Source organism: Colius striatus, chromosome 4 (assembly GCF_028858725.1).
Source record: "Colius striatus isolate bColStr4 chromosome 4, bColStr4.1.hap1, whole genome shotgun sequence".
Lineage (NCBI taxonomy): Eukaryota > Metazoa > Chordata > Aves > Coliiformes > Coliidae > Colius > Colius striatus.
The window spans coordinates 93,174,036-93,193,159 of NC_084762.1; the positions used below are offsets into that span (position 1 = coordinate 93,174,036).

The 19,124-nt window shown below is 40.4% G+C and overlaps 1 protein-coding gene across 3 annotated transcripts in view; it reads right to left on the reverse strand.

Moving 5' to 3' along the window:
- Window positions 1-19,124, reverse strand: part of TRAPPC9 (trafficking protein particle complex subunit 9) — a 528,840-nt gene that overhangs the window by 468,657 nt on the left and 41,059 nt on the right. For all 3 annotated transcript variants that reach the window (XM_061995017.1, XM_061995018.1, XM_061995016.1), the window contains 2 exons: window positions 10,597-10,723; window positions 4,027-4,172 (listed from right to left, as the gene is read on the reverse strand). In XM_061995017.1, the coding sequence (XP_061851001.1) occupies window positions 4,027-4,172; window positions 10,597-10,723 (273 nt within the window). The remainder of the gene's footprint in view (window positions 1-4,026; window positions 4,173-10,596; window positions 10,724-19,124) is intronic.

Here is a 19,124-nt window from a genome sequence, read left to right on the forward strand (position 1 = left end):
TAAAGGCTAAAGGAGTTTAGTCTCTTCTCCCTGGAGAAAAGAAGGTTCAGGGTGGATTTCACTACAATATTCCAGCACTTAAAGGGTAACTGTGAAGTGGACAGAGGCTCTCTTTTCACAAGGAGACACATGAAGAAGTCAAGGGGCAATGGATACAGTGTCACCAAGAGAGCTTTTGCCACGTGTTTTTACAATAAGAACAATCATCCACTGGAATAACTTTCCCCATGGATATGATGGACTCCACATCATTAGAACTCTTCAAGATGCAATTAGAAAGGGTGCTAGAAGATTCTTTTTCCAAGATATGTTGGACCAGAAGCTCTTTAGAGCTTTCTTACAAGCTGTTCTATGATTTTGTGGTTTATTTAGGGGGGAATCATAATTGGAAAACAAACCACTCCCACTTCTAGAGACCACCAAGTGTCTCTGGTTTCCTTTCCAGGAGCTCTGGCTACCTCATGTAAAAGACACCAAGGTAATGTTACAGAACGGCTTCCTTGGGTAAAAAGCTTTTGAAAGGAAAGGCAAAATCAGGTTATATGGTCCTAGGTGAAGTGCTATATTTATGTCATCTAATATAGGTATGACATTAGTTGCCAGATTTACTAATGAAACTACATTGTACATTCTTGCTGCTTTAGACTATCAGCACTTTAAAACAAAAAAAACCCCACTTTATATCAAAAATCAGTAGGTTTATTTCTTATGACTGGAGTACTATTAAAGCAATTTAATGAGAATATAATTTTCCCATTTATTACTTCCAATCAGAAGAGTTTATCAAGCTGAAAGTGGAAAATATTTCCTCAAGACTTTGTAAAGGCTTTTGTTTCCCTTTGGTTTGTCAGCAGTACTTGATTTCCTCTGCTGCAACAATAACTTAACCAAAATATGCCTTGCATATTTCCAACACTGTTCATTTGTTATTGCTGGTTCCAATTAGTGAAATACAAGTCATTAAAATATTCTCATTAGTTTCAGACTTTATTAACTTTCTCACCTTCTTTCAAAAGAAGTATCTGATTTTTTTTCATGTGTTCTTTTGTTTGCAAACGTTTGAAAGAAACATTGGAGGCTTTCAAAAGTGAATGCATTGTGTATACACTTCAAAAGCCAAATCTTTTTCAGGATCACAAGCAGCTGAGACATCTCCTTAGGCTAAATAAAAACCTAAGAGTAGAAACTGACCTGTATAACACAAAACCCTCACGATACAGACAGTACATAAATCCTAACTGGAACTGTTTCAAAAAATGCAGGTTCATTTTCTATCCATCAAGGAACAAGAATAGTGCATAATACAACTATGTGAAAAAGATTAGCAACAATGTTTTATTAAAATGCAAAAAAGAAAATTACAAGGTACACCTAAAAGATTAAATGTTGACAATTTGTGATCAATCTTTAAACAAGAGAAATCATCTATTTTCCAAATAGTTTTTTCTTTAACAAGAAGTCACTGTGAGATGTTCCCACACATCTACATGTTATAATTCTCTTATCTGTTACTTCTTATCCTTTCTGTAATTTCTTATCCTTTATCTTTTGAAATCAAAGCAGTACTGCAGCAAAGTAGCACTAACCCACATCCATCCAAACTGCCAGATAGTAAATCCAAGCCTCCACATTCCTCTTAATTCCTAAATTTCCATATTTATTGAAAGTACACATAATCATAAAACAAATCAGAAAATGTGCACATTCTTACATTCCCATACGATCTGATCTAGGCTGACTTGCCTCTGCAGGGGGGGTGGACCAGATGATCTCTAAAGGTCCCTTCCAAGCCCTAACAAGCTATGATTCTATGATTATTCTGAAGGTGAGAGATATCATCTTCATCATAATCAGGGGTCCACGGCACAGGCAGGTAAAGCCCAACATCTAACTTTGATAATTGTGTGGATAAAAACCTGCAGGGGTGTGGGCAGTAGGTCGAGAGGGGTTCTCCTCCCCCTCTACTCTGCCCTTGTGAGACTTCATCTGGAATATTGTGTCCAGTTTTGGGCCCGTCAGGACAGGGAGATGCTGGAGAGAGTTCAGCACAGGGCCACAAAGAGGATGAAGGGAGTGGAGCATCTCTCTTGTGATGAAAGGTGGAGGGAGCTGGGGCTCTTCAGATTGGAGAAAAGGAGACTGAGGGTGACCTCATTCATGTTTATAAATACTTAAAGAGTGTGTGTCAGAAGGATGGAGCCAGGCTCTTCTCAATGCTGTCCAATGATAGGTCAAGGGGCAATGGGTACAAGTTGGAACAGAAGAGGTTCCAAAGAACTTCTCTGTTCAGGTGAGGGAGCACTGGAAGGGGCTGCCCAGATGGGCTGTGGAGCATCCTTCTCTGGAGACATTTCAAAACCCACCTGGGTGAGTTCCTGTGCAACCTACTCTAGGTGGTCCTGCTCTGGCAGGGAGGTTGGACTGGATGATCTTTCGAAGTCCCTTCCAACCCTTAAGATTCTGTGATTCTGTGAGAGATTCCCCGAGTAGTGAGTCCACAGGACAGCCACAATCCAGAGGAACAAGGCAAGTAGTTTCTACACTGCTGGAGATACATTTTAAAACTGATGAAAAAGAGGAACATCAGAAGAGTAAAAAAGGAGAGAGGCAAAAAAAGAAGTCCCTGAGAACAATGCAATATAAATACACTGCCAGTAACAAGAGAAACAGAGTATGGGAAAGAGAGTGTTCCTACCCCTCCAACACATTCATGCTTGAAAGGGATGGAAGCAGGGAATAGAAGATTAAGTTCTACTGCTGAGGAGCATATAGACTTGTCCTAGTCAAAAGTTTTTGCCCTAACTTGTTCCTGAACTACCTAAGCAAAGAATGTGTTGAAGCCACTACTGACAATGACCTGCTAAATGCTCAGCACTTCACAATTCAAAGCACCATACAGAAAATCCAACAATCTAACAATGTTTGACTACATTTCAATGTCTTGTTTCTCTACTCTTTTTTTTGGTGATTATACAGTACTAAAATCAGTGCCATCAAGGAGCCAAGATAAAATAAACAAGATTCTGCAAATTTCTCTATTCAAGTTCTTACAATCAGTCTGTTCCATAGTGATGAGTTCATTTCATGCTGACTCTGATGCTTATGTTGGAAATTATCATGCATGTCATACATGCAAAAGCAACAAAACAGACTACAGATATCTGTAACTTAATCCAGGATTTCAAACAAGCCTTGTAATCTATTTCCAATGGCACAATTACTGCACTTAAGAGCTTTATGATAAACAAAATAATCCTCTAGTAGGAAATGATTGTGATGTTCTAAACATTGTTTGTAAGGCTCTTTTGATTTTTGAACTGGCTTAATGAAAAACAGGCTAATCAGACAGTTAATCATTCTGAGTTTAAGTTAAATCATAGCAGGTTATCGTAGAATCATAGAATGTTAGGGGTTGGAAGTGATCTCTAGAGATCATCTAGTCCAACCCCCCTGCTCAAGCCGGTCTGCCAAGATCAGCAAGATGCTTTTCTTTTCCTGAAAGAGACAAACTGCAAACCATTTTTAAAACTCAAATGCTCTAACACTATTAAGCAAAAAACAAGAAATGTTATGGGTGATGAACTAACACAGCCCAGTTTCTTATGGATTTGCATATTTTGTCCAAAAAGTCGAGCTCATTGATCATAATTTTTTCATCTTTATGATGATGCTCTTATCAGAAAAGGCTAAAGCCCAACAGTGCATCTAGCTCAAGGCACTGCACACAACCGGCTGCTGCTGAACGGAATGTGTCAGAAACAAACTTTCCTTGATTTCTTTTCTGCTTGAGAAGGAAGCACCAATATTTTATCTCCTCTGAAAATGAGTTTTATCATCCACAAGACTTTATTCCTCTTTTGAATTTGAAACTGTCCTACAGAGAATAAAGCTTTGCTCCTTCAGAACTTTAGGCCAGAAAAGATAATTATTTCAAATACAAGAAAGGAACATTCAGGTTTGCTTTCCTTGACCAGGAAGGTTTTCTAAGTCAACAACACAACAGAAAATACTGCAAAACATTCTTACCTATTTTCTTACTTCGTTCTTCCCCACGGCTATGAGCAATAATTGGAGAATAGATGAAGGGGCTTTTGGTTGACACATTCTGACCAAGCAGACTTTTCATTTTGTGAGGTCGGAGACTGGTCGGGAGGTTCAAGAGCTTCACAGATCTGTGGAGTTAAAATAATTGTATAGATGGTTGTGTTAAAAAATGAGCTAATAAGTACTAAATGACACTGAGCAGGCACTGATTAAAACACCTGAAATGGAGAACGTGAAGTAAACACCTGTGGTACAAATGAAAGTAATATCAATCCAAAGAAAGAACCCAACATAGAGTTTCAGGAAGCTCTCAGAAAACAAATATCAAAGGAAAATATGTACTGTAGAAACACAAAAAAAACCCTAAACTAGCCAGATCTTTGATTTGAAATCCAGCTATTAATGTCCAATAAACTGCAGACAAATGAACAAGAGAAATACCAGTCCAACGCAGAAAGCAACCAAATATTTAACAAACTAGATGATACTTTGAGGTCCCTTCCAGCACTTGAGATTCTGTGTAATACAAAGAATTTCTCCAAGGTGGACACATCAGATTTTAAAACAGTTGTGCACACAGACTTGCTTCTGGATGGAAAGAAACATCCCAGAAATTTCAGTACCTACTCAAAAAGCTCAAAAGCTTATATTTGCAAAAAATAGTTGTGTTAAAAACAACCTGTCTTAGAGGAGAAATGTACATTTTTTACACCTCCACTCTGCTAGGTAAACAGAAGGAAGAAAAAAAATGGCAACAACAAACTTAAAGAACTAAGAAAAAAATATAAGGACAACTAAGAGACAGCACTGGTGAAAAGGAAGACTTTTCTTTCTTCTGTTAAGTAGTTTAGTAAGAAAATTAGTTTTAACGCAGGTGAAGTATTAAAATGGGAACAGTGCTCCTGTTACAATAAGAAGATAATAAATTCTTCTATTTTGTATTACAGAAAATACTAGTTGATGATTTTATAGTGTACTATAATGGAATACTTTCCCATCCAGCGTGCTTTTCATTTCAGAAGTTTCATCAAAAGAAATAAAACTGCATCAAGAAGCTTTGCAGATTGCACTGCAGTATTGGAAATGTTTAAAGAAAATCACAAAATTCCAAAGGTTAAAAGAAAATGCATTAAAATACTATAATATTTAAAGCATGTCACTAATAGACCAAGCATCTAGTTAAAGGACAGATATACAGAAAGCAGGACTACACTACAAAGAATGGCTCATTCCTCAAAGGCTTTGCTGCCATTCAGTGAGATCTTGACCAGCTTGAGAGTTAGGCAGAGAGGAATCTCCTGAGGTTCAACACGGACAAGTGCAGAGTCCTGCATCTGGGAAGGAACAACCCCATGCACCAGGACAGGCTGGGGATTGACCTGCTGGAGAGCAGCTCTGCAGGGAGAAACCTGGGAGTGATGGTTGACAGCAAACTAAATAGGAGCCAGCAACATGCCCTGTGGCCAAGAAGCCAATGGCATCCTGGGATGCATCACGAAGAGTGTGGACAGCAGGTCAAGGGAGATTCTGCTCCCCCTCTACTCTGCCCTGCTGAGGCTTCATCTGGAGTCCTGTGTCCAGTTCTGGGCTCCTCAGCTCAAGAGGGACAGGGAAGTGCTAGAGAGAGGCCAGTTCAGGGCCACCAAGATGATCAGGGGACTGGAGCATCTTCCTTATGAGGAAAGGCTGAAGGACTTGGGGTTGTTTAGTCTGGAGAAGAGAAGACTGCAGGAGTATCACATTATTATTAGCAAATATCTAAATGGTGGATGTCAGGAGGTTGTGGCAGCACTTTTTTCTTTTGTATCCGGTGGTAGGATAAGGGGTGATGAGAAGAAGCTGAACTAGAAAGTTACTGAAACATGTGGGAAAACTATTTTACTGTTGAGGTGAGTCCTGGCACAGGCTGCCCAGGGAGGGTGTGGAGGCTCCTTCTTGGGAGGCCTTCAAAACTGTGGCCTAATCTAGGTGGACCTGCTTTAGCAGCGGGGTCGGACTAGATGATCTCTAAAGGTCCCTTCCAACTCCTACCATTCTGTGATTCTATGATGTTGGTAATAAAAGACAGAGAGACCTTAAATACTAATTACCATGAGGAATGGAATATAGACATTTTGTCAAGCCAAATCTCTTTTATTGTTTTAAAGGTATAAGGAAGAAAAAGGTATGAGTGCAACTGTGTTCCAGTTTCCCTGTGGCATTTCAATGCTCGACAGTGTTTTGATTAAGAAATCTGCATCCAAAATAAGCACTTCATATTAAAGAGATTGAGAACTAGTAGACCATGAAATGCCACAATAAATAGAAGCCATCAGCATCAGTAAATGTGTATGTTTTTAGAGGGCTCTAGCATGGATTGAATCATAAGTTTAGGTTATTCAACATTGATAAATAATAAATGTGTGGAAATGTGGTTTTATTTCTCCCAAAATTAACGTGATTTAGCTCAAAAAGCTCTGCAGTCCTCCAGCACAGCTGTTTTCCAACTAGCTGGACAGCTCTACAGTATACTAGGTCTGCTGCATAGATGGAACTCGAGGCTTTAGTTGTACACAGCAAATATTTTGTTGATTACAGATTTTTATCACCATGTTTTTACAGACCTTTCAAAATACAAGAATGGGAAAGCGAGAGAGGAGCACAAACAGCAATTCTTTGCTGTTAAATAATGTTGATGTTGGGTTCCTGACCTCATAGCAAAACAGCAGCAACTATTTTCAACACTTCAAGTGCAGTCAGGTCAGCACAAGGTGACATTGTAAAGGAAGCATCTGGATGGGAAGTAATTTCTGAAAGCTAGCGCTGGGAATAACAAGTAAATATAATGTGCTTGTCCCTTTCTCTCAGCAAACAAAACATTTTAAGAGAGACAGAGCCTTTCCCACAGAAGTCTTGGTAAGCTATTGCCAAAGTTTTCACTGGTTTATATATGTGTGACTCATTCAAAAGCCCCCCAAAATATCCCATTGTCATTTCTGTATCTTCCAAACTTTTATTTTCTTCAATATTCTGAATGGAGAAGAACAAGGAAGCACAATGGAATACATCCAGTGCAATCCACCTCCTCTATGGTTTAAAGGTTCAACAAAAAGAAAGTATCTGAGACTAATTCAGGATTTAACAGACAACGCTGCTTTTTTAGCACGAGTGATGGGTTAGACTCAAAGGAACTTCATAGGAGAGAGGTTCTTGTCCACCTCTACTCTTCCCTCATGAGACAGCGTCTGGAAACTTGTGTCCAGTTGTGGGCCCCTCAGTTCAAGAAGGACAGGGAGCTGCTGGAGAGAGTTCAGCACAGGGCCACAAAGATGATTAAGAGAGTGGAGCATCTCCCTTATGATGAAAGGCTGAGGGAGCTGGGGCTATTTAGCTTAGAGGAGACTGAGTGGTGACCTTATTAGTGTTTACAAGTACATAAAGGGCAGGTGTCAGGATGGAGCCAGGCTGTTCTCAGTGATGGCCAATGATAGGACAAGGGGCAATGGGCACAAGCTGGAACAGAAGAGGTTCCAAAGAAACACAAGGAAAAACTTCTTCCCTGTTCAGGTGACGGGGCACTGGAAGGGGCTGCCCAGATGGGTTGTGAAGTCTCCTCTCTGGAGACATTCCAAATCCACCTGGATGAGTTCCTGTGTGACCTACTAAGTGGTCCTGCTCTGGCAGAGGGGTTGGACTGGATGATCTTTTGAGGTCCCTTCCAAGCCTTAAGATTCTGTGACTCATCATGTCATTTCTGCACCTATTTGAGAGACAGGCAGACACCACACACAGATTAAGGAAGGTTGTTTTGATTTTATACTTCGTAATACTAAGATTGTTCCTAGAACAGAGATACATAAGAGGTACTAGGTGGTTGACAGCACTCTAGCTCTCAAAAGAATTTTGTCTTAATGATGTTTTCCTGGAAGCTTTTGCTCTAACTTCTCTCAATGTAACTCAAGTACTAGAAAGGACCATGCAAGTTTCCATGTATCTATCTGGGAATCTGTCTTCAGAAGATACTCACCAGAGAACCCATCTAACACACAGACACAGTTAAATGAACTTGGACATCTTTAAGGTCAATGGAAAAAGAATCATTACAGTCCACACAATCTCGTAATTCAACTCATCCTAAAGCAGATACTTAAATTGGGTGGAAGAGGTAGTAGAAGTGACAACCTACATGTCTTGACTAGAAAAACAATCTAGGACAGTCAAATATTACTAGTTTAGCTCTATAGATATTTGTGTGTGTGTGAAATAAAATCAACTCCAAGGTCAACTGACAATACATTACTCAATTTTCTCACTGTAATATGTAGCTTTAGTTCTAACAGTTAAGGTTTTGAGATGGTTTTCCAGCAAAGAAGCTGATACCTGCTCCAATCCCAAAGTACACTCTGAACCACTGACCAGACAACACAAAGCAGGTACCTGCAAACTCATCCAAGATGATTTGTCAGTGCTAACTGAACCCACTGAGGGAACAACGCTGGAAGACCTCAGGGAAGATGCATTTTTCCCTAGTGAGGTGAGCCAGTTTGTTAGCCAGTGCACAGCTTTGTACTTAGTCAAAGCAGCAGAAAAAAGACTTTTCAGGACATCACTGGGAACAGCGTGACCGTTCTGATTCCACATACAGTCCCACCTGACCATATCCAACCATATGCTCCAAACCAAGCACCTCAAGTGAGCACTTCCCACACAACAAATTGTCAGTGCGAACAGACTTATCATGGTAAACACATTGCAAATAGATAGACAAGGTCTCTTTCTTCAGTAAACATGGAAAAAGAAATTGAAGACATTAGAGAATATATAGTAAAACTAGTTGTATTATGAAAAACGGTCAGAGTGAAACATTGCTTTTCATTTTAGAGACTAAAAGTGATCTAAAAATAATTTCCAGTCTTTGGTTATACCTTTCATTATTTCTTTGTGATACCAGAACTCTTGCTTCAAGAAATGTTTGATGATGACCTGGATGAGGGGACAGAGTGTACCCTCAGCAAGTTCCCTGATGGCACCAAACTGGGAGGACTGGATGATTCCCCAGAGGCTGAGCTGCCATTCAGCGGGATCTCAGCCGGCTGGAGAGTTGGGCAGAGAGGAACCTCATGAGGTTCAACAAAGACAAGTGCAGAGTCCTGCAGCTGGGAAGGAACAACCCCCTGCACCAGGACAGGCTGGGGATTCACCTGCTGGAGAGCAGCTCTGCAGAGAGAGACCTGGGAGTCCTGATTGATAATAAGCTAAATATGAGCCAGCAATGTGCCCTCGTGGCCAAGAAGGCCAAGGACAGCCTGGGATGCATCAAGAAGAGTGTGGCCAGCAGGTCAAGGGAGGTTCTTCTCTCCCTCTACTCTGCCCTGGTGAGGCCTCATCTGGAGTCCTGTGTCCAGTTCTGGGCTCCTCAGCTCAAGAGGGACAGGGAAGTGCTGGAGAGAGTCCAGCGCAGGGCCACCAAGATGATCAAGGGTATAGAACATCTTTCATACGAGGAAAGGCTGCAGGAACTGGGGCTGTTTAGTCTGGAGGAGATTGAGGGGAGATCTTATTAACATTTATAAATATCTAAAGGGTGGGTGTCAGGAGGTTGGGACATCCCTGTTTTCTATAGTAGATAGTAACAGGACAAGGGGTGATGGGATGAAGCTGGAACACAAAAAGTTCCACTTAAACATAAGAAAAAACTCTTTCAGTGTGAGGTGAGGGAGCCCTGGCACAGGCTGCCCAGAGGGGTTGTGGAGTCTCCTTACTTGGAGGTCTTCAAGACCTGTCTGGACATATTCCTATGCAACCTGATCTAGATGAACCTGCTTCTGCAGGAGGGTTGGACTAGATGATCTCTAAAGATCCCTTCCAACCCTACCATTCTATGATTCTATCCCACTGAGAATTCATATCTCTTCAAGAACTTCTAACATATTTTTTCTGAATAGCAATTATCTTCCCTTCAAAAAGCCACTTCTCAACAAAGATTTTCTTTTAGCCTTTTATTATTGATGCCTAATGGCTGTCTTCTATCTCTTTCTGATTCTAAGACTTCATAGTAGGCTTTAATCTAACAAGATACTATCCACTGGACCAAGTGCATAGTGTGCCTTGGCACACAGGCACAAAAGGAACATAGGTTTAGAAAAGGCCAGTGAAGGTGCCAGCTTGAAAAAAGCAGCATCTAGAAAGGAAATGCTACAAAAGGCATCAGTTTTGGTTGATTTCCAAGCCCCACGAGTGGACTCAGCATCCAACTTGTTGCCTACCAGTATGATCAGGGATCTAATCCATACCTCGGATACAATTACACAACATTTTTCTTCAATTGTGTCAGAACTCTTGAATGACAATTGAAAAAAACTCACCTCTCCTGAAACTAAAGGCCACAGAAAGTATTTCCTACTCAAAGGCTCTATTTTTGCCGAAGAACTTCTCAAAACACTTTGACATTTTGACATTTCTCCACATTATTGTGAGCCACTTACATAAAGTAAGAAGACCACAACCTTCCAGTATCCTTTAAAATTTGACAGGTGCTGTGGAAAATTTAAAGATTGTATTTTGGAGTCTTACCTCACAATAGGCAATTTGGTGAACGGGACAGGAGGTAACTTCAAACCATCTGGAAGAGTGATGAATTCCATTGTTCCAGGGCATTTTGCTGTGTAGCTTTCCAAGCTCTGTGTTACATCTTTCTTTTCTAGAAAACAAATTTGGTTTAAAAGAAAATTTAAAAACAACTTCAAATTTACATGTAACAGAAGTTTAAGCTGAAGTGATAACCTAAAACTTTTGTGTTTACACAAAATAACTCTAGTGGAATGCCATCTGATTTTTGCATACACTGCTAGAGTTATGGATGGATCAAGGTGGCCTTAAGCAAGAGACTTTTCTGGACTTTTCAGAGTATTTAAAATGTCAGTCTATACTGACTTTTTGTTCTTTTTTTCCATTGTCAAACTGAAAATGTCTACAATTTCCCTAGTAAAACTACATATCCAAGACAACTGGCCTCAAGCATCTCAGGGTTGTTAATAACAGCATTGTTATGTCAACAAGCCCTGCTCCGAAACATTAGCTGAAACAATGCCAAAGGTAAAGAAGGGAAACAAATTACTGGTGATGTTACCTTGTGTTCAAACTACCTAGTTCTTAAAATAATTGAAATATCTTATGCTACTGAATCATAACAATTGGTAAGAAATTTTTTCTTTGGTTGTGCTTAAAAATACTAAACCATGAAACAAATACAAGTTGAGTTCTCTGCAGTAATGTAAAATAAATGCTTATGAATTTTATCCAACAATTCTTTTCATCAGTGTATACAGCTGCACCTCCAGAAAACAATGTCAGTTTGGAAATATATGGCCTGAACACAAATTTGTGTTTCTCTGATGAAATAGGAGTCTGTAAACAGAAATAATCCCAAGAGTGTGTCTTTAGAGGGGAGAATGAGAGCTGAAAATCTTACCTGCAGGACAGTGAACATTCATAGGATCACAGACTGGTAGGGTTGGAAGGGACCTTTAGAGATCATCTAGTCCAACCCCCCTGCAGAAGCAGGGTCACCTAGATCAGGTCGCAATTATATTCCCCCATATACCAATAAAAAAACCTATTCAGTAATCCAAGAAAATACTTCAGAGATCAAAATACTCAAGGATAAAACAAAACAGAAAAGGGAAGGGTGATAGTAAATATTGCTTTCCAAAAAAGCTGCTTAGTCAAGCACATTGGGTTTACACTGCAAGGTTTGATAGTGAGGGGTGCTATAGAGGTGGCCTTTGGGAGAAGAGACCAGGAGTAGCTCTATGTTGGAAAAAGCCAGTTGCAGCCAACTCCAGAACGGACCCATTGCTGCCCAAAGCCAGACCCATCTTCAATGCTGGTGGCACCTCTGTGATAACATAGTTTGGAAAGGTTAAACAATACTGCGTAGGAGCTCCTGCTCTGGCAGGGGGGTTGCACTAGATGATTTTTCAAGGTCCCTTCCAGCCCCTAAGATTCTGTGATTCTGAGTGAGAAATGTGAGTGAAACATATCCTATAAACCATGCCACTGCCAGAAACACTAGCTTGGGCTTTGAAAGGCACCAACATCCACTGATGTTTGTTCTGCCCACACTAATCCAGTTTAGTTTGTAAGCTGCTAAGGGAATGAGTACACGCTTTTTCAAAGCAAATAAACATTGATGTAATCACCTGTACTATGAAACTAATGTCAAAAAACTGACAAATTGCCTTGCTTGGGTCTGTGTTTCATGGAACTGACTCTTGAGCCACTCAACACATTTCAATTCTGTGTAGGAAACGTCCCAAAAACTACCTTATTGGACAGACCATAACACTCAGATCAGTGTAGCCCAGCCAGGAGTTGTACTGCTTCAAGACTCAGTATCTTCATAAAAATTTCAGGCTACAGCATTCAGGTTGTTATTTTCCATGTTATGTGAGCAAGGGCACATAGTACAAGTAGAATCACTGAGATGGAAAGCATCACAGCTACCAAGAATAATGAAGACAACACTACAGTGTGCTCTTAATTCTGCCTAAAACCGAAGGGCTGTCATTCTGAAGAACTGGCTTTCATTTCCTAGTGTGAAGCACTGTCAACTATTGTATTCAAAGAAATCATGCTGCCACTTGCAAAGAGTATTTGTTTATAGATTTTGAGAGTCACATTTTTATTTCACAGTAGAAGCTCAGCATGTTTTCCACAAAGACGGGCTAAAATAAGACATTTTTCTGATGTTGTATGAAATGCAGTTTAAAACACGCTGCTGCCAAGCCAGTAGCTCTCTTATTCTTTATTTAGCACCATATCTCAGGTAAGATGCTAAAGGAATCTACATCAGTAGGACATACCAAGAAGCATTCAAGATGCAGAAGAGCAAGACCTGCATGATCTTGCCTAAGAGTCATTTCTGAAAGCAAACATTGGAGCCTTTCTCTCTTGACTGAGCACCTCTGCTACCTGACCTCAGTGGCACGAATGAATGATATAAACTCCTCTACTTAGTCAAATTTGCAAAGCCTAATAGTTGCCAAAAACCTGCCACAGACCACTACTTACAAACTACTTACTCTGAATTCTCCTGGCATCTGCCTGGCTGTTAGCATATTCTGACACAATGAGAAACTGCAGAAACCTCCTGGGAGAGTCTATCCAACTACTAAATCTCCTAACCCATAGTTTAGAAGACTGTGATTAAAACAGTCATCACAGGTACTTATCTTTCTCTTTGCAGAGACAGAAAACAGCTATTCTTGGAGGCCTTTATCCATCTAGTGTCTTCATGTTTGTTTACATTAGTAGAAAAGCAATCAACACTGGATCCTTTGACACATGAATTCACCCCAACAGCTTTAAAAGTCTGTACTGGAGCTGGAAACACTACTGGATACTCTTGTAAGTATTACATTTACTGAGAAATGATGGGTTATTATCTCATCTGGAATAACAACATTCATGATCTTTTTTTCTCCAGTTTCTCTCCAGACTCCTTGAAACATCAGAATCACAGAACTGCTAACAACTGAAAATTCTGTAAGCCCAACAACCTTCTTGGTAATTTTTTTGCTTAACTGCTTCATGTGAACACAATAAACATCAGTTTTGTCCAAAAGCTGCTTCAAACCTTCTAATATGAAAACACAAAAATATGAACGCTTCAGTTGCACAGTGAGAAACTATTTGTGACTGAAAACAAGTAAATGTGAAATAGAAAAGTCTTTCTGCAAGTTTCACAGTAACATGAGGCAATATTCCCCAGTAATGGAGCCACTGAAAAATAAAACCAGGACAGAAAGGAAGGTCATTTATAGACTAACATTTTTAAGCACCTCGGTAACTGTGATTTAACAACATCACACTAACAGCATTTCACATCGTGGCAGATAATGGAGAAAATTAGAAAAGCACATTTGCTGTAACTGTGTGGTTTAGCTCTTTAATATTTGAAGAAATCTAAACTGTCTGTATTTTGTCTCAGCCACTACCCATTAAAAACCCAGTAAAACAGTAAAAATACAACGTTCGTTCTCTGGCAGACAATTAGTTGATCTTGTTCTCATCAAGTCATTGTGTCCCTTTTGCAGCAGAGTAGAATGAAAAAGAACATTCTATGACCTGCCAGTTACACTATAAGACAACCAACTTTCCATTTCTTTATGCAACTTGCTAGAATGTTGGAAAAGGAAGCTGGGAAACAAATAGCTAAAAGCTTTCTGACTTCAGTTTTCCCCTGGTGATAAGCCCAGAATCAACATTTTAACAAAAAACAAGCAAACAAAAAGCCCCAAACTCCAGGGTTCTTTGTGCTGGCAAATCTTTTCCTTCCCCCTGGAAAACCACAAGTAATGTTCAGCAAGAAATCTGAGAAGACCTCCTGCAGCAGTCAGCCCCTGAGAAGTGGCAGCCAGCTGGCCTACCCAACTCTCTCAGGAGCAGAGTCAAACAGCTCCTTGATAAATTGCTGGTAAGACATCACAAGATGGAAAAGTCAGTCTGATAAACGAAAAAGCAAGAGAAACAGTAGTTTCTGCACCTGGAGACATAGATATTTGCCTCACACTCATACAAAAAAAAACCCACATTGCTTGGTGAGTGCTATTGCAACTAGAGAAGAACAGTCAGTGTCTGCTGCCAGGGGGATGGTCAGCATTACCCTGCCAGCAACACACAGTGTATTCTTTAATGAAAAAATTCAAAAAGGCTGCAAAATACATTTAAGCCTTCACAAAAGCTGAAGCAGAAATTGAGTATTCATAGAAATTAACCACTACAAACTTTTTACCTTGCAGTCAGTCACTAGATAATAGCAGATATGCAAAGGGGCTTCCAGGACCTTTCAGGTAGTCCCTCAACTCTAGTTTCAAACAGATGCAGACAGACAGTAAGCACCTGAAGTGGACTGGTGTGGGCAGGTTTTGGTAGTGGGTGGGCTATGGGCTGGCTTCTTTAAACAAACTAGAAACTCCCCCTGTATGCGATAAAGCCAGTGCCAGTCAATTCTAGGATGGACTTGCAACTGACCAAGACCAAGTCAATTAGTGACTGAGGTAAGCCTCTGTAATTCATGTGTTGGAAAAGGGGAAGAAGGTGCTACACAGCTGCTAAATCTCCACAGAGGCCAATGTCAGTGAAAAAGGAGAAAGGGGAGATGCCCAGGCACTGAAGGAGATTGCCTTGCAACCTGTGGTGAAGACCATGGTGAGGTAGGCTCTGCCTCTGCAGCCATGGAGGCCACAATGGAGCAGAGGTGCACCAGTAGCCCAGGAAGGACTCCACGCTGGAGTGGGTGGATGCCTGAGGGAAGCTGGCACTTTGTAGGAAGCTCACACTGGAGCAAGTTCTTGGCAGGACCTGGGAACCCATGGACAGAGAGGAGCCCACGCTGGAGCAGTTCATTCCTGAAAGGCCATTTCCCTGGGGATGAGACCCACATTGGAACACTTTGTGAAAACAGTAGCCCATGGGAAGGATCAATGCTGGAGAAGTTAATGGAGAACTATCTCTCATGGGAGGGACTCCACACCGTACCAGGTCTTCCCCTGAGGGGAAGCAGCAGCAAACACCATCTGTGATGAACTGACCGTAACTCCTGTTCTCCTTCCTCCTGTGCCGCTGCATAGGATGAGGCAGACACTCAGGAAGAAGGAAGGGTGGAAAAAAGTGTTTTAGGATTCAGGTTTTAATTCTCATTTCCCTGATCTGTTTTAATTGTTACTAAATCTAACCAATTCTCCCCAAGTTGAGTCTGTTTTGCCCATGACCTTAATTGCTGAGTGATTTCCGTGTCCTTATCTCAACTCACAAGCCCTTTGTTACATTTCTCTCTCTCTCTCTATCCAGTTTAGGAGGGGGAGTGATAGAACAGCTTTGGTGGGCTTCTGGCACCTAGTCAGGGTTAAACCACTACATCATCTCTGTACACTCAGTACTACACTCCTCACTACCAGCAAGCTGATGCTGTAAGTGAAGTGCCTTAGTGAGACTTGCATCGTCAATCCACTAATTCAGTGTTTCGGTTTGTTTAATTCAGCAGAACAGAGCAGGTCTCCTCTAATTTGCAGGCAAGCAGCTCCTGGTTTTCCATTACATTAAGTCTGATAGGTATTAGATGACAGTGTTTTCTACAGTTTTAGTAAACAAACAGCATCTCTAATATTCTTTCTGGGAAATGCACGGAGCAAGTAAACATGACTTCAAACCGCTCAGAGATCTGATACTTGAACAAGTTGCTTTGAAAGCAACATAAGACCTGCTGGGGCTTCATTCTTATATTCTCCACTGTAATAGCATTTACCTATGCTTTTATATTGCCCTGAACAGCTACATTTCAAACTCCTTCATTAGATCACCAGCTAGACAGGAAGCATATGCAAGCTGACTGGCCAACTGGATGACTAAATGACCCAAGTGAGAGAGGATTAATACTCTGTTATTTCCTTTTCCACCTCAGGGCACTGTTAGTATCTGATTTTTATATGTATAAACAACTGTCATGAAACTGGCACAAAATTAACACCTCTGATGCATTCTCCATGCCATGTTTTGTCAATGGTCTCAAAAGCTGTTCTTATGGGGGAAACCAGAAAGGCACTGGCAGACAGCATATTATAGGAATCCTGTTTCTTTGTGAAATCAAGCAAAATAAATCTCTAAACAAATAGAGTGGAGACTAAAACTAATGAAATTCACAGCTTGACATGGAAAAGAGCAGAAGCAGCAAGAAAATAATTAAACTATGCTACCCACAGAGCTAGACCTGCTTTAATGAGCAGATGATCATGAACAAGATCAAAGAAAGTGGCTCCATCCATACAAAGAGAATGAGAGCAAAAGGATTCAGTTATTTGTTGTGCAACAGCTCTTCCTTAACAAAGAAATTTGTAGCTTTACTACTGACTTTGCAGGAAGAAAAGAGGGGAAAAGATCATCTTTTCAACAGAGACAAAAGAAGAGTTTTGTGTGTGTCAGAATAACCTTTTCTGCATTTAAGATGACCACCACAGGGAGAGAGTGGGAAGAGACTGACTGAAAGCACCGTGGTCTCCTATTACAAGGTTTTTAATAGTTCTATAAAAAGTGTACACATTAACTCAGAGCCAGCACAACATTCACAGCTAGCACAACAGTATTTTTAGATAAAATCTCATGCAAAATTGCCATAGTTGAAGTCAGAAATACGCCATTAAATATTCAGTATTGAGTTTTCCACCATATCTCAGAAGCTGAAACGTTTGGATCCTTTGAATAATACAAAAATGCATTTTGTACATATAAAAATGAGTATGGAAACCACTGAATTATTTCAATGGGGTTTTTTTTCAGGTTAAGAAACACCAAAATACCTACCTTAACATAAAGTGGTGCAAATTAAGCTTAAATAACTTCCATTATATTATGGACTGTTGCAAAGCAGGCTTTGTAATAACATACAGATACAATGGCATAACTGTTAAACACATGTGATTTTGTATTTTGGGGTAGAAGAGCACAGAGAGAGAAGATAGTAAAAACACCATACTAATTTCTGTGGGACCTTCTCTATTTCCTGTTACACAAAGTCACAGGAATTTGGCCAGAGAGGATTATCATGATGGAAAGTCTCACAATGGCTGCACTGGTGATATGAAGAAAAGAGACTCTTGCTTGGGAAAATGACAGTTGAATTGTTTAAAAAAAAAACTAGACAACTGCCTGAAAACTTACAATGACAACACCATCTCCCTCCACTAACACATAGCTGAGCTTTTCCCATCCTTTTGAAAAAACACGTCTCTTCAGTATCACTCCTAGGTCTCATTTTTCTTAGCACATCCAGTCATACTCAACAGAAATGCAGCCCATATGCAGAGTGCACCAAAATACATGGATGACCCTCTTTTAAACATGGATCTTTCCAGAAAGTGTCACTTTCACTAGCAGCTTCGATTCCAGTGCCTTCATTTGTACTTAGGCTAAAGAGAGCAATGTTGTGCTTAAGTGTTGTATAAAATGTATTTGAATTTTAGTAATAGAGCACCTCCTAAAATAGCTTCCTTCAGTACAAGAACATGAGCTCTTAAAAATACAGCACAAATTCTTCGTGTCTTCATATTGCCAATTAAAGTGTGTCTTCCCCAAAGTAATCTCTTTTTTTTTTTCCTGGAACAAAAACTTTGCAACTTGTCTTCATTGGAACACTTGTATCCCCTCCCTCAATTAATCAAATCAGTCTTCTTAAAACAGCAGAGGCAACTGCATCAAGATAGGAATAATTAAAGCTCAGAAACCTCTTTTTGTTCACATTTGACTTCAAAGAAATCAATAGGATTGGTTGTTGTAAAAAAATGCACTCTTTAACTGTAATGATTGATCTGTTTCACCTAAGAATTTGGATGTGGTATTGACTGGAGTTGGCTCGTTATTGTCTGTGGCTCATCACCATACAAGTCTAAACAAAGGTGAATCATGTGTGAAAGACTTTCAGGTTTGTTTATAACACTAGACAATTTGGATCGATCTTCATTTAATTCACAGTACATATTTTTTTGCTTCTGTATAAAATGTGACTTACAAAACTCTTGGTCTTGACATTTTGTGCTAAGCAAATTAATTGAAATCTCCTAGTACAGCTGCTGGTTTACTCAGTCTCATTCATTTGTACTACTTTAAAAAAATACATTTGCTGAACTAGGATCTGAACCAGAGTTACTCAAGGGACACAAGGGTAAGCAGATCATTATTTGAAACAGATAAACATGAATAGGCATTGTGGTTTTCCTCTTAGCTGGAAAGCTTTGGATGACAGACAGCTGAATATGAGCCAGTGGTGTGTCCAGGTGGCCAAGAAGGTCAATGTGTCAGCAACAGTGTGACCAGCAGGACCAGGGCAGTGATTGTCCCCCTGTACTGGGCACTGGTGAGGCCGGACCTCGAGTGCTTTATTCACTTTTGGACCTCTCACAAGACGGACACTGAGGTGCCGGCACATACCCAGACATGGGCCTCGGAGCTGGGGAAGGGACTTGAGCACAAGTGCTGTGAGGAGAGGCTGAGGGAGCTGGGAGTGTTTAGTCTGGAGAAGAAGAGGTCGAGTGGAGACCTTCTCACTC